We start from the raw sequence: 17,212 nt of genomic DNA on the forward strand, positions 1-17,212 counted from the left end.
CAATGACCCCAAGCATACTTCCAAAGTTGTGGCAAAATGGCTTAAGGACAACAAAATCAAGGTATTGGAGTGGCCATCACGAAGCCCTGACCTCAATCCTATAGAAAATCTGTGGGCAGAACTGAAAAAGTGTGTCCGAGCAAGGAGGAAAACAAACCTGACTCAGTTACACCAGCTCTGTCAGGAGGAATGGGCCACAATTCACCCAATTTATTGTGGGAAGCTTGTGGAAGGCTACCTGAAACGTTTGACCCAAGTTAAACAATTTAAAGGCAATGCTACCAAATACTAATTGAGTGTATGTCAACTTCTGACCCACTGGGAATGTGATGAAAGAAATAAAAGCTGGAATAAATCATTCTCTCTACTATTATTCTGACATTTCACATTCTTAAAATAAAGTGGTGATCCTAACTGAACTAAGACAGGGAATTTATACTAGGATTAAATGTCAGGAATTGTGAAAAACTGAGTTTAAATGTATTTGGCTAAGGTGTATGTAAACTTCCAACTTCAACTGTAAGGCATTCATAACATGTGGTATGATTCATACCACCTTTATGAGTGCTGTGGTATCATTCATAACACCTTTATGAGTGCTGTGGTATCACTCACAACACCTTTATGAGTTCTGTGGTATCATTCATAACACCTTTATGAGTGCTGTGGTATCATTCATAACACCTTTATGAGTGCTGTGGTATCATTCACAACACCTTCATGAGTGCTGTGGTATCATTGATAACACCTTTATGAGTGCTATGGTATCATTCACAACACCTTTATGAGTGCTGTGGTATCATTCATAACACCTTTATGAGTGCTGTGGTATCATTCACAACACCTTCATGAGTGCTGTGGTATCATTGATAACACCTTTATGAGTGCTATGGTATCATTCATAACACCTTTATGAGTGCTGTGGTATCATTGATAACACCTTTATGAGTGCTGTGGTATCATTCACAACACCTTCATGAGTGCTATGGTAACATTCACAACACCTTTATGAGTGCTGTGGTATCATTCATAACACCTTTATGAGTGCTGTGGTATCATTCATAACACCTTTATGAGTGCTGTGGTATCACTCACAACACCTTTATGAGTGCTGTGGTATCATTCATAACACCTTTATGAGTGCTGTGGTATCATTCATAACACCTTTATGAGTGCTGTGGTATCATTCACAACACCTTCATGAGTGCTGTGGTATCATTGATAACACCTTTATGAGTGCTATGGTATCATTCACAACACCTTTATGAGTGCTGTGGTATCATTCATAACACCTTTATGAGTGCTGTGGTATCATTCACAACACCTTCATGAGTGCTGTGGTATCATTGATAACACCTTTATGAGTGCTATGGTATCATTCATAACACCTTTATGAGTGCTGTGGTATCATTGATAACACCTTTATGAGTGCTGTGGTATCATTCACAACACCTTCATGAGTGCTATGGTAACATTCACAACACCTTTATGAGTGCTATGGTATCATTCATAACACCTTTATGAGTGCTGTGGTATCATTCATAACACCTTTATGAGTGCTGTGGTATCATTCATAACACCTTTATGAGTGCTGTGGTATGATTCATAACACCTTTATGAGTGCTGTGGTATCATTCACAACACCTTTATGAGTGCTGTGGTATCATTCACAACACCTTTATGAGTGCTGTGGTATCATTCACAACACCTTTATGAGTGCTGTGATATCATTCACAACACCTTTATGAGTGCTGTGGTATCATTCACAACACCTTTATGAGTGCTGTGGTATCATTCATAACACCTTTATGAGTGTTGTGGTATCATTCATAACACCTTTATGTAAAATTTATAACAACATCCATAACACATACATTCACAAGGAGTCTTCATAATAAAAGTCCCCTAGAATAGATCTTTATCTATTGTACAAAGGAAACGTATATTACTACTGTCACAGTAAGCTATTATGAAACATAACACTGGAGTAGTTCAACCATGTCAGCCTAAGCACTCTGTGTGTACGGTAAGCACCAATAACTATTACCGTTCTAGATCATTCTGTCTGTACACAGACCTAATAATCAACAGTCTCATCCCTCAGAGAGTTACCCTTAATATCTCTTAAAGGCATTATGCCCGACAAGAAAAATGAAAATGCCTTGTCCTGTGGCGATTGTTTCCCCCTAAACAATAGATTGAGTATGGATTGAAACGTACCCAGGCAGACATTCAGGTAATGAAGCTGTCACTAGGCCAAGGATGCAAAACGGATGACTTGTTCTTGGTGCAGATCAATAGGAGGGTATATCGTGTGTCGTCGTCTCAGGAGTGGATATTCTCAACAGGAAAATGACATCATATAATTAGCAGAACTGGATTCAAATGATATGTTTTTATATTTTTAAATGCTTGATCGAGCTTTCAACCAATAGTAAAGTCCCCAAAAGTGCAAGAACCCAGGTCTGATAAGTATAGCTTGATGATCCATTTCCCATGAGTTATGTACAGTTAGTTTTTCTGAAAGACATACAGTATACATTTTATTCATTTAGCAGGCGCTCTTATCCAGAGCAACTTACATTCAAATAAGGTAGGTAAGACATCCACATGCCACAGTCACTGCAAGTAAAACTCCCCGCAATAAAGCTGACAGTGACATCAGTGCTAGTAGGTGTTAGCTAGTGTCATTACAGAATGACCTTAAAGGCGACCCAATAACAGATAGTTACCAGACAGTAGCTATAACAGTACGTTTCATTATGCTCATATGTTTATATGTGTTGTATTGTAGGAGATGTTGAAGCTGTCTATCATCGATATGATCTTCACGGTGGCCAGTATCCTATTGATAGACTTCATCAGAGGGCTGGTGGTCAGGTACCTGAGTGACTGCTGCTGCTGGGACCTGGAGAGCAAGTTTGTACGTACTCAACCTCCATTCAAAAAGTATTTGTTTACTTTCAAATAGTCCAGCTGTGCTTAACTGAGCTTGCTTGGTGCAATGGAATAGTCCCGAAAGTGCAAATACTGCCCATATGGCACTCCAGGCAAGCTCAAAGGGTTTGAAAGAAAACAAATACTGTTTTAACCCAAGGGTGATTGTGACTGTGTTGTTATCGTCTGATTACAGTTGACGTCTGGATAAGTGCAAACTACGTTGAAGTGCAGTGCGGTTTGCAAGTCACAATTGGATGACATGCTTTTTAATTGCTCCTGGTAACTGCATGTTCTGGTTTAGTCCACGCCATCACGGCAGGGACAAGCTGTTGCATCTATCAGGAGTCAACTTTATTTTAAGACATTTGACTAGGTCGTCAATATATTTAATGAAGTAATTCAAGGTTTAATTAATGTCACCCTTTATGTTTCCCACCTGGCAGCCTGAGTATGGGGAATTCAAGATAGCTGAGAATGTACTCCACCTGATATATAACCAAGGAATGATCTGGTATGTCACATTCTACTGGGTTTGTCACTTCATCTATTCTTTATTTTTATAGGACAGTGGAGTTCCACTCAACCTTTCACATTGTTTAAACCCTGGTCTCCAGTGGGGGTGCATTTTACATTGACATTTTTGTCATTTATCAGACGCTCTTATCCAGAGCAACTTACGGTAGCAATTAGGGTCAAGTGTCCTTCTCAAGGGGACACAGACAGTTTTTTTCACCAAGTCGACTCGGGGATCCGAACCAGTGACATTCAGTTACTGACCCAACACTCTTACCCGCTAGGATACCTGCCACTCTAGGAAAACTTGTTCATTGCTGGGAGTGTTACCCACCCACTCCACCACGGCTCGGAATGTATTTGTCTCTTCGGACATAAGCTATTGGTCTTTGCTGTTGAGCTTTCAGACATCAGATGCAACATAGACAGTAGATGGAACTAGGGCCCAGTGTTCATCCTCAAGTCACATTGCCAGGAAAAACTCAGGTTAGAGATATAACACACTCTCTCACACACTTCAATTTCTATGTTCACTTTATCTAATTTGTTTACAATGTGTGGAAACGTTGTGTAAATTCCTCTGTCTGTATAAATGATGTATATTGCTAGCAGCACCATATCACCAAGTGCCATGCTGACTGTGAAAATGTGATTGGCTATTAATGGTGATTCTGATTCTAATGTAGAAGGTAATGTGCCCATATTAGCTATAATATATAACCCAGTCCTTCTATAAAAGGTAACCTTACTAAGGGCAGGACAGCCCCTGACCCAGAGTAATATGCTGTGCTATGTGTGATATGTCTGGAGGAGCTCCATTAGCAGGGGTGTAAATCTGTCCCTCTCTCTGTGTCCTCTGGCTCTTTCACAGAGTGGGGACATTCTTCTCCAAACCCCCACCCCTCTCTCTGTGTCCTCTGGCTCCTTTACAGAGTGGGAACATTCTTCTCCAAACCCCCACCCCTCTCTCTGTGTCCTCTGGCTCCTTTACAGAGTGGGGACATTCTTCTCCAAACCCCCCCACCCCTCTCTCTGTGTCCTCTGGCTCCTTCACAGAGTGGGGACATTCTTCTCCAAACCCCCACCCCTCTCTCTGTGTCCTCTGGCTCCTTTACAGAGTGGGGACATTCTTCTCCAAACCCCCACCCCTCTCTCTGTGTCCTCTGGCTCCTTCACAGAGTGGGGACATTCTTTTCCAAACCCCCACCCCTCTCTCTGTGTCCTCTGGCTCCTTTACAGAGTGGGGACATTCTTCTCCAACCCCCCCCCCCACCCCTCTCTCTGTGTCCTCTGGCTCCTTCACAGAGTGGGGACATTCTTCTCCAACCCCCCCCCCCCACCCCTCTCTCTGTGTCCTCTGGCTCCTTCACAGAGTGGGGACATTCTTCTCCAAACCCCCACCCCTCTCTCTGTGTCCTCTGGCTCCTTTACAGAGTGGGGACATTCTTCTCCAAACCCCCACCCCTCTCTCTGTGTCCTCTGGCTCCTTCACAGAGTGGGGAGATTCTTCTCCAAACCCCCCACCCCTGTCTCTCGTGTTCCCTCTCTCTCACACTCTTTCTCTCTCTCTCTGTCTGTCTTTCTCGCTCACTCTCTCTCTCTCATAATAGTGACATAAAAACATTAATACATTACAGCTGATGTTATCTAATGGTAACTGACTTTACACCGTCACAACACAAACTGCTGTGTAGGTAACCTTGTTGGCTCATGTATACATTATGATAATTCAGCTCCACTTCTCCTCTCTCCCCCTCTCTCTCTCCCTTTTCTCTCTTTCTCTCTCTCTCTCTCTAGGATGGGTTCGTTCTTCTCTCCCTGTCTGCCTGCCTTCAACGTGTTGAAGCTGATAGGCTTGATGTACCTGAGGAGTTGGGCTGTGCTCACCTGTAACGTCCCTCACCAACAGGTGTTCAGAGCATCCAGGTCAGGGGCAGAGACACACAGTCACACACAGAGGCATGCACACACACACACAGGCACGCACACACACAGGCACGCACACACACACACACACACACACACACACACACACACACACACACAGGCACGCACACACACACAGTCATGCACACACACATACACACAGGCACGCACACACACACAGTCACACACACACAGGCACGCACACACACACACACACATACATACAGGCATGCACATACACACAGGCACACACACACAAGCACACACAGGCACACACACACACACACATACACAGGCATGCACATACACACAGGCACACACACACACAGGCACACACACACACAAGCACACACACACAGGCGCAAACACACACACACACATACAGGCATGCACATACACACAGGCACACACACACACATAGGCACACACACACAGACAAGCACACACAGGCACATGCACACGCCCTGACCTACTCTACTATAGAAAATTACATCTTACAAGGGTCAGGACATGACACTGATGGTCACTTTGACAGAACTCCAGAGTTCCTCTGTGGAGATGGGAGAACCTTCCAGCAGGACAAACATCTCTGCAGCACTCCACCAATCAGGTCTTTATGGTAGAGTGGCCAGACGGAAGCCACTCCTCAGTAAAATATTATACAGAGAGATCCTTGATGAAAACCTGCTCCAGAGCGCTCAGGACCACAGACTGGGGCACAACAACCCTAAGCACAAAAAAATGATTTCATCCATTTTGGAATATGGCTGTAGCAAAATGTGGAAAAAGTCAAGGGGTCTGAATACTTTCCCAATGCACTGTACATATACACACAATCATACTGGACAAGCATGTGTAGAAGACACAGCCACTCTACCATTCACTTCTCTCTCTCTCTCTCTCTCTAGTACTGATGAATCCATAATAAACAGTACCACAAAAGACTAACATTACATAACAGCATAGTGTGAGTCTGATTCACTCTGGGCCTATAATACTGGTTCTGTGGTTCTGATACTCTGGCTCAGTGGTTCTGGTCTCATTACTCCTCTCCTCCCCTCCCACCGGATCTTATTTTACAGCTCTGTGGAGAGAGAGAACAAAATGAGCACATCTCTGTGATGAGCTACTACACTGCTCCCTCACACACAGACACACGCACACACACACACACACACACACACACACACACACACACACACACACACACACACACACACACACACCACACACACACGGCCTGCAGGCACTCAGCCCACTCTGATTTATGTAACGAGTCTGTTGCTGCCTCTTTCAGGCCTTATCAGTCACTCCCAGATGTACAGGAAAATACATACTTATGAAAGTGCGCACACACACCATACACTTCACGTGGTTATGTAAAACAGTATGATAAAGAAATAGCATGTAAGTTTATTAAAGAAATAGAATGATATGAATAAATAGTATATGTGACTCACCACCTGGATTTGGTCTTAATTAAGTAGCAATATTTGAAATTGTGTATTTGACATTGGACAAAATAGAGACTCAGAGCTACCAAAATGGTATATCATACACTGCATTTTTGAGGAACAATGGGAAAGTAATTCTTTGAAAGTTGATCAACTTTGAAATTTACTTTTGAGAAAATGTCATTTGAATGTTTTGATATCTAGTGAAGAGCTCTTCTATGTCTACACCCATTCAGCACCGTTCACACCCTCTTAAGCTTTAGCCCCACCCATCTCCTTTCATTCTCGGTGCATTCAGAGCACACACTTGACACTCTGGCCGATGATTTGTTTACCTCTGGATAACATGAAAACAGCCTAACCAGCTCTGCTGGCAACAATTTCATTATGCTTTTTTGCAGACGTTTACTGACACCGCCCATATTCAACGGGTGTTGTACACTTTAGCTTAAGACAGCTAGCTAGCTAGGTAAACAAAGCTCAAATAGACAGAAGCTTTCTATATGGCAGACCAATCCAAACTCCTCTCTTGGCATGTCCATCCCACTCATTATCTCAGCCAGTCATGGCTAGTGGGACGGTTGCCGCTTTTTCTGTGGCTTAACCAACAAGTCTCGTAATTTAACAATTTTATTTCCATTTACAGATGGCATACAAGTTTGTTATTAAGGCACATGAAAGTATTAAGGCACATGAAATATATGTTCCAGAAGGCATTTCTGCCAAAAATCTTCTTTAAAAAAATGGCTCTCCTGTGAAGTCGTGACTTGCGACATAAGCCTAGTTTCCTGAAACGGGTCACATATGAAAAATATCTTCCACCAAGACCTCTCCATCACAGTTCACAACTCCAGTGTCGCCCTCCCAGAGTGCTAAAAACCTTGGTCGACTCACATCCACTACAAGACCATGGTGCTTACCTACAGAGCAGCAAGAGGAGCTGCCCCTCCATACCTTCAGGCTATGCTCAAACCCAACACCCCAACCTGAGCACTACATTCTGCCACCTCAGGTCTCATGGCCCTTCCACGTCTACGGGAGGACAGCTCCCGCTCAGCCCAGTCCAAGCTCTTCTCTGTCCTCTCACCCCAATGTTAGAAACTTCTACCTGAAGCTAGGACAGTCCCTGCCCATCTTCCAAAAACATCTGAAACCATACCTCTTCAAACAGTATGCTTCCCCCCCCCCCCCCCCCCCCAGCTCTGGTTCTACTGACGTTATTGAGGGAAAACATTATTTCGATGACTGTGATATGTGGTTGTCCCACCTAGCTAACTTAAGGTGAATGCACTAACTGTAAGTTACCCTGTATAAGAGCATCTGCTAAATTACTAAAATGTAAATGTCAAAATGTATAACCAAACAATAGTATGATAGTATATTAAAAATATATTCCACCATTCCTATTGTCTCTAACCAAATATGGATTATGGGTTTTGATTATCTGTCTTTGTAAACATATTTGATCAGGATTACAAAGACAGAATAATTTAAAATAACACAGATAAATAAGCAATATAGAAATAACAGTACTATTTTATTTCTCTCATTTGTTTCCAGATCAAATAATTTCTACCTGGCTATGCTGTTGTTCATGCTTTTTCTGTGTATGCTGCCCACCATCTTTGCCATAGTGAGATACAGACCTTCCCAACACTGCGGGCCATTTAGGTAAGCGATTGTTCCCGTGAAGCTCTTGAAACGTGGTGTCCATTTTAAAGTTAGCCCTTGTAATTTAAGGTAATGTAAGCCACACTTTCAATAGGGTTGCAGTATACTGTGTGTGTGTCTGTGTCTGTGTCTGTGTCTGTGCATGTTTGTAGCCCAAGTGAGGTGTGTGTGTGTGGACGAGCTAACTCCTATTGAGAACCTTGAAAATTGCTATAAAAAATCTATCCATGATTAGTTTATTATCATCACACATCATAATCTGCTGAAAGCAGTATATGGCCATGAAGAAAAGCCTGTATAGCTCTAATTCTGCTGTAACACTATGCTTCATCCTTTCCTGTAATACAATGGTCAGAGGGGGGTGTGTGTGTGTGTGTGTGTGTGTGTGTGTGTGTGTGTGTGTGTGTGTGTGTGTGTGTGTCTGTGTGTGTGTGTGTGTGTGTGTGTGTGTGTGTGTGTGTGTGTGCATGCGTGCGTTCCCCTGCAGCGGTCAGGAGAAGATTTATGACATCATCTCAGAGACGATAGCCAATGACTTCCCGGTGTGGTTCAGTAAAGTGATGAGTTACGTCACCAGCCCTGTCGTAGCGCTGCCCGCTCTGCTGCTGCTGTTGTGAGTGCACTCACACACACAGACAGACAGACTCACACACACTCACACACAGACTCACACACATATATACACACACACACACAGGAATGCAGACTCTCTCTCACACACACACAGACTCACACACACACAGACTCACACACACACACACAGACTCACACACACACACACAGACTCCCCCCCCACACACACACACACACACACACACACACACACACACACACACACACACACACACACACACACACACACACACACACACACACACACACACACACACACACACACACACACACACTCCATGTAGCCTGACTTGCTTGATGCATTCGGATTGGTCAAGTCATTGTGTCAGTCCTCTTGGGGTAACTCTCTCTGTGTCCTTCAGCATGTTGATCAGTCATTATGTCAGTCCTCTTGGGGTAACTCTCTCTGTGTCCTTCAGCATGTTGATCAGTCATTGTGTCAGTCCTCTTGGGGTAACTCTCTCTGTGTCCTTCAGCATGCTGATCAGTCATTGTGTCAGTCCTCTTGGGGTAACTCTCTCTTTGTCTTTCAGCATGCTGATCAGTCATTGTGTCAGTCCTCTTGGGGTAACTCTCTCTGTGTCCTTCAGCATGTTGATCAGTCATTGTGTCAGTCCTCTTGGGGTAACTCTCTATGTGTCCTTCAGCACGTTGATCAGTCATTGTGTCAGTCCTCTTGGGGTAACTCTCTCTGTGTCTTTCAGCATGTTGATCAGTCATTGTGTCAGTCCTCTTGGGGTAACTCTCTCTGTGTCCTTCAGCATGTTGATCTACTACCTTCAGGCCATTGCCAGATCCCTTAAATTCACCAACAACCAGCTGAGGATGCAGCTTCAGACTGTGAGTTATAGACGCTACAGTTATAGTTCTCGAAGTCAGTCGCTATTATACATTAAACAAACATACATATGAACTTAGAGTGCATCCCAAATATTCCCTAGACAGTGTACTACTTTTGGCTCTGGTTAAAAGTAGTGGAATATGAAGGCAATATGGTGCCATTTGGGATGCCTACTTAGTCTCATGACTGTATGCTGAACAGAAATGTATTTGTCAGGAGAGAACAGAAGACAAGAAGAAGGTATTACAGCTGGCTTCAGGTAAACCTCATCATTCTACTTTCTGGTTGGTTGGTTCTATATCTACATATCCCCTATCATCTGACCTTTAACCCTTCACCTCACTTGACTATTAACCTTTACCAATAAAATGTTGAACTTTTGAACACCTAAACTACAGTGAGGGGAAAAAGTATTTGATCCCCTGCTGATTTTGTACGTTTGCCCCCTGACAAACAAATGATCAGTCTATAATTTTAATGGTAGGTTTATTTGAACAGTGAGAGACAGAATAACAACAAAAAAATCCAGAAAAACACATCTCAAAAATGTTATAAATTGATTTGCATTTTAATGAGGGAAATAAGTATTTGACCCCCTCTCAATCAGAAAGATTTCTGGCTCCCAGGTGTCTTTTATACAGGTAACGAGCTGAGATTAGGAGCACACTTAAAAGGAGTGCTCCTGTATAAAAGACACCTGTCCACAGAAGCAATCAATCAATCAGATTCCAAACACTCCACCATGGCCAAGACCAAAGAGCTCTCCAAGGATGTCAGGGATAAGATTGTAGACCTACACAAGGCTGGAATGGGCTACAAGACCATCGCCAAGCAGCTTGATGAGAAGGTGACAACAGTTGGTGCGATTATTCGCAAATGGAAGAAACACAAAAGAACTGTCAATCTCCCATGCAAGATCTCACCTCGTGGAGTTGCAATGATCATGAGAATGGTGAGGAATCAGCCCAGAACTACACGGGAGGATCTTGTCAATGATCTCAAGGCAGCTGGGACCATAGTCACCAAGAAAACAATTGGTAACACACTATGCCGTGAAGGACTCAAATCCTGCAGCGCCCGCAAGGTCCCCCTGCTCAAAAAAGCAAATATACATGCACGTCTGAAGTTTGCCAATGAACATCTGAATGATTCAGAGGACAACTGGGTGAAAGTGTTGTGGTCAGATGAGACCAAAATGGAGCTCTTTGGCATCAACTCAACTCGCCGTGTTTGGAGGAGGAGGAATGCTGCCTATGACCCCAAGAACACCATCCCCACCGTCAAACATGGAGGTGGAAACATTATGCTTTGGGGGTGTTTTTCTGCTAAGGGGACAGGACAACTTCATCTCATCAAAGGGATGATGGACAGGGCCATGTACCGTCAAATCTTGGGTGAGAACCTCCTTCCCTCAGCCAGGGCATTGAAATGGGTTGTGGATGGGTATTCCAGCATGACAATGACCCAAAACACACGGCCAAGGCAACAAAGGAGTGGCTCAAGAAGAAGCACATTAAGGTCCTTGAGTGGCCTAGCCAGGCTCCAGACTTTAATCCCTGAAGGTTCGAGCTGAAGGTTCGAGTTGCCAAACGTCAGCCTCGAAACCTTAATGACTTGGAGAAGATCTGCAAAGAGGAGTGGGACAAAATCCCTCCTGAGATGTGTGCAAACCTGGTGGCCAACTACAAGAAACGTCTGACCTCTGTGATTGCCAACAAGGGATTTGCCACCAAGTACTAAGTCATGTTTTGCAGAGGGGTCAAATACTTATTTCCCTCATTAAAATGCAAATCATTTTATAACATTTTTGACATGTGTTTTTCTGGATTTTTTTGTTGTTATTCTGTCTCTCACTGTTCAAATTGACATTTTTTTTTACATTTTAGTCATTTTAGCAGACGCTCTTATCTAGAGCGACTTACAGTCGTGAATGCATACATTTCATTTCATTTCATGCATTTTTTTTTGTACTGGCCCCCCGTGGGAATCGAACCCACAACCCTGGCGTTGCACACACCATGCTGGCGTTGCAAACACCATGCTCTACCAACTAAACCTACCATTAAAATTATAGACTGATAATTTCTTTGTCAGTGGGCAAACGTACAAAATCAGCAGGGGATCAAATACTTTTTTCCCTCACTGTAACCCCTGACCTCTGACCCCCACCCACAGCGAGGCTACAGGCCCCAGAGGTCCCCGGGGAGGACAGGAAGCCTGACCAGCAGGATGGTGACATCACCAGCCGCGAATCGTCCATTCGCACGCCGTCGCCACGACCCAACGGCAGTGTCACAAACTTCCAGTCGCCCGATCGTCGCGGCAACGGCATCCGCACCATCACCCAGTCGGCATCGAGGGCCGAGACAGCTAGGGCGACATTTGCTGCTGGGGCGTCTAGAAGTCCAACAGTGTCCATACTGCACAAGCAAAGGCTGGAGAACATCCCTAACAGGTGTGTCACACACACACACACACATATGATGTGTTATTCTGTCTGGTCAGTCACAGGCTTTTATACAGTCCTCTACAGGTGTGTCTACAGGAGGATTAAGGGTTGGTGTCCATGTTGTTAGTCCTAAATAAACCTCTAAAGGGGGACTCCAGTACCTAGCCCAAAGTTTAAACTTAGACTCCCATTAACATCAATGCATGACTAATTGAAAATTACACTTAAGTGGAAGTCAGGATTCACCCCTAAGAAATTGAATGGGATTCCATCTCACTGCTTTCACTCAAGTCAGATCACGAGTCATGAAAGGAAAAGTGTAGTTTTCTACAACAGTAGCTAATAAGCAAGGAGTATTTAAATCCTTCTAAAGCCTGTTTGGACATACTATGGCCTGGAGTACTGTCACTACCAAAGGAATCAACGATACACAGTATCAGTAGTATTTGTTACTGTAATGATTCAAGTTGAAGTGGTTTCTCATTACGACCACATACAGTAGTAACATTTATCATCCGTATTTCCCTCTGTCACCACAGACACCCTTCCTACCTGGGAGGCCCTAGCGGTACCTGCAGGTCCAAGTCCTACCACCATGTGGCGTACAACCCCCCGACACGCTACTCCTCAGAGAACATCCACTCCGACCCAATCTACAGGAAGACCATCAGGCCCATGCACTCCGCAGAGGCAGCTGGGATAGTGACCGCCCAGAGCTACGTGGGCCGTCGCCCCTACACCACGCGCTACGTTATCGTCAACGAGCACGAAGCTAGGAAAAAGTTGCTTCGATCAGCCACACGCGTCCCTCGCCACTTCCGATCGGAGGACCCGGTGGGTGAAATCGTGGAGCTGATCCCGCGGAATATCAAGCGGTATACTCCAAGGGCTCCGCATCTGCATGGGCACCCACATAGGTCGAATCCGCCGCAGTCACACCTGAGTGATGAAGAGGAGGAGGAAGAGGCAGGGGGGAAGAGGGAGTCTAGGAGGGGGTCGTTCGGGCAGACTCACCGGCCCCGCTCACTCTCCGACCTCCACCAGCCGGCTCGCTTCTACATCGGAGAGCGCCTGGAGACCAAGCTATCTATGGCGTCAAAAGACAGCCACACTGCTAGGGGGCGCTACAGCAGTGAAGCCCAAAAAGCGGACTGGGAGGATATGGAGACGCGCTTGCACTCCCTCTCCCAGACCAGCATCAGAGGAGCAGAGCTTCCACCACCAGTCAGGCACACACAGTCCCCAGACAGACACACCCACTCCCCGAGCAGACCTGTACACTCATCCCCCCAGGGCCCTGGAAGACGCCTGGAGCCCCAGGTCAAGCCCAAGACATCCAGGTCCAAGCTGGAGCCTTCCCTGACTGAGTCGGACTCGGCCTCTCTGGCCTCCAGTAGCGACCAGCAGAACAGCAGCACAGACCAGTACATCCAGGTCATTCACAACAAGGAGAAGTATCTCAAGTCTGAGGCAAGGCAAGGCAAGCTGGCTAAGAAGAAGTCCAAAGCCAGTATAGATCTCAATGTGCCTGGGTCCAAAGACCTGGTCTGCTCCAACGTGTAGTTGGTGTATTTCTATTGTGAATATATCTAGGTTTATTTAACCTTTATTAATCCATGTAAGTTATTGACAGTAGTGTAAAGTACTTAAGTAAAAATACTTTAAAGTACTACTTAAGTAGTTTTTTGGGGTATCTGTACTTTACTTTTACTCCACTACATTCCTAAACAAAATAACGTGCTTTTTACTCCTTACATTTTGCCTGACACCCAAAAGTACTTGTTACATTTTGAATGCTTAGCAGGACAGGAAAACTGTCTAATTCACACAATTATCAAGAGAACATCCCTGGTCATCCCTACTGTCTCTGATCTGGCAGACTCACTAAACACAAATACTTCATTTGTAAATTATGTCTGAATGTTGAATTGTGCCCCTGGCTATCCGTAAATTAAAAAAACAAGAAAATCGTGCCGTCTGGGTTAGAGGTCTACCGATTATGATTTTTTTCAATTGTCGAATCAGGAACACATCGACAACAGCCACCCTCGAAGCAGCGTTACCCATGCAGAGCAAGGGGAACAACTACTCCAAGTCTCAGAGCGAGTGACGTTTGAAACGCCATGCAGGCTCCTCGTGGAGTGCAATGTAAGGCAGGTGGTTAGAGCGTTGGACTAGTAACCAGAAGGTTGCAAAAACGAATCCCCGAATCCCCCCTGAACAAGGCAGTTAACCCCCGTTCCTAGGCCGTCATTGAAAATAAGAATGTGTTCTTAATCTGACTTGCCTAGTTAAATAAAGGTGTTAAAAAAAAAATGTAATCGGCAAATCGGTGGCCAAAAATACCGATTACCGATTGTTATCAAAACTTGAAATTGGCCCTAATTGGCCATTCCGATTAATCGGTCGACCTCTAGTCTGGGTTGCTTCTGCCCCTGAGCAAGGCAATTAACCCACTGTTCCCCGGGCGCCGAAGACGTGGATGTCGATTAAGGCAGCCAACCGCACATCTCTGATTCAGAAGGGTTGGGTTAAATGTGGAAGACACATTTCAGTCGAATGCCTTCAGTTGTACAACTGACTGGTATCCCCCTTTCCCTTTCCTAAATTAATATAAGGAATTTGAAATGATTTATACTTTTACTTTTTATACTTAAGTATATTTTAGCGATCCACATTTACTTTTGCTACTTACGTATATTTAAAACCAAATACTTTTAGAGTTTTACTCAAGTAGCATTTTACTGGGTGACTTTCACTTTTACTTGAGTAATTTTCTTTTAAGGTATCTTTATTTTTACTCAAGTATGACAATTAGGTACTTTTTCCACCACTGGTTATTGAAAGCAAATTATGTTTTACAATAATGACCTGTCGAGTTAATTGTTTTGTAGTGGGTTACATAAAGTCGTATTGTAAACCACAGAAAACGTGAATAGCCCATTCATGGCCAATGCTATACGTTGTGTGTGTTAACAAACAGCTCTATGTGCATAATATGCATAACATATTATATGCTCACATTGTCATGGATACTGTGCTTGCTCTCAATCAAATAAATATCATGGTCAATGGTCCAAAGTAGTGTACCTAAGCATCAGATTGTTTTGTTCTACTCAAGGTTATGTGTATGGCCCTTGATGTTTGTTTTAGGCTTATCACAAACAGGTGTTATATTGGCTATTGTGTGTGTGTACATTACATTGTACCAAGCAAACATGGCCTTCAATTCAGTAAAATGATGATACCGTAGTAAAGTATGATGTGTAACATATATAATATACTCTGCAAAGAAATAAATGTCCCTTTTTCTGGACCCTGTCTTTCAAAGATAATTCATAAAAATCCAAATAACTTCACAGATCTTCGTTGTAAAGGGTTTAAACACTGTTTCCCATGCTTGTTCAATGAACCATAAACAATTAATTAACATGCACCTGTGGAACGGTCATTAAGACACTAACATCTTACAGACGGTAGGCAATTAAGGTCACAGTTATGAAAACTTAGGACACTATAGAGGCCTTTCTACTGACTCTGAAAAACACCAAAAGAAAGATTCCCAGGGTCTCTGCTCATCTGCGTGAACGTGCCTTACACGTGCTGCAAGGAGGCATAAGGACTGAAGATGTGGCCAGGGCAATAAATTGCAATGTTCGTACTGTGAGACACCTAAGACAGCTCTACAGGGAGACAGGACGGACAGCTGATCGTCCTCGCAGTGGCAGACCACGTGTAACAACACCTGCACAGGATCGGTACATCCGAACATCACACCTGCGGGACAGGTACAGGATGGCAACAACTACTGCCCGAGTTACACTAGGAACGCACAATCCCTCCATCAGTGCTCAGACTGTCCGCAATAGGCTGAGAGAGGCCGGACTGAGGGCTTGTAGTAAGGCAGGTCCTCACCAGACATCACTGGCAACAATATCGCCTATGGGCACAAACCCACCGTCGCTGGACCAGACAGGACTGGCAAAAAGTGCTCTTCACTGACGAGTTGCGGTTTTGTCTCACCAGCAGTGATGTTCAGATTCGTGTTTATCATCGAAGGAATGAGCGTTACACCGAGGCCTGTACTCTGGAGCGAGATCGATTTGGAGATGGAGGGTCCATCATGGTCTGGGGCGGTGTGTCACAGCATCATCAGACTGAGCTTGTTGTCATTGCAAGCAATCCCAACGCTGTTCGTTACAGGGAAGTCATCCTCCTCCCTCATGTGGTACCCTTCCTGCAGGTTCATCCTGACATGACCCTCCAGCATGACAATGCCACCAGCCATATTGCTCGTTCTGTGCGTGATTTCCTGCAAGACAGGAATGTCAGTGTTCTGCCATGGCCAGTGCGAAGAGCCCGGATCTCAATCCCATTGAGCACGTCTGGGACCTGTTGGATCGGAGGGTGAGGACTAGGGCCATTCCCCCCATAAATGTCCAGGAACTTGCAGGTGCCTTGATGGAAGAGTGGTGTAACATCTCACAGCAAGAACTGGCAAATCTGGTGCAGTCCATGAGGAGGAGATGCACATCAGTACTTAATGCAGCTGGTGGCCACACCAGATACTGACTGTTACTTTTAATTTTGACCCCCCCTTTGTTCAGGGACACATTATTTAATTTTTGTTAGTCACGTGTCTGTGGAACTTGTTCAGTTTATGTCTCAGTTGTTGAATCTTATGTTTATACAAATATTTACACATGTTAAGTTTTCTGAAAATAAACAGTTGACAGTGAGAGGACGTTTCTTTTTTTGCTGAGTTTATAACACGTTAGGATATGT

At 44.3% G+C, this 17,212-nt stretch overlaps 1 protein-coding gene across 1 annotated transcript in view; it reads left to right on the forward strand.

Annotated features, from left to right (window-relative positions):
• LOC106562704 (transmembrane channel-like protein 3) overlaps nt 1-17,166 on the forward strand; it is a 93,169-nt gene extending 76,003 nt beyond the window's left edge. Inside the window, exons 12-20 of the mRNA XM_082957545.1 lie at nt 2,795-2,923; nt 3,384-3,451; nt 5,251-5,379; nt 8,394-8,504; nt 8,992-9,117; nt 9,899-9,977; nt 10,195-10,237; nt 12,154-12,433; nt 12,967-17,166. Coding sequence (XP_082813671.1) covers nt 2,795-2,923; nt 3,384-3,451; nt 5,251-5,379; nt 8,394-8,504; nt 8,992-9,117; nt 9,899-9,977; nt 10,195-10,237; nt 12,154-12,433; nt 12,967-13,990 — 1,989 coding nt within the window. The 3' untranslated portion in view covers nt 13,991-17,166. The remainder of the gene's footprint in view (nt 1-2,794; nt 2,924-3,383; nt 3,452-5,250; nt 5,380-8,393; nt 8,505-8,991; nt 9,118-9,898; nt 9,978-10,194; nt 10,238-12,153; nt 12,434-12,966) is intronic.
• Nucleotides 17,167-17,212: the final 46 nt, after the last annotated feature.

The sequence above is a fragment of the Salmo salar genome, chromosome 11, assembly GCF_965601325.2.
Source record: "Salmo salar chromosome 11, fSalSal1, whole genome shotgun sequence".
Lineage (NCBI taxonomy): Eukaryota > Metazoa > Chordata > Actinopteri > Salmoniformes > Salmonidae > Salmo > Salmo salar.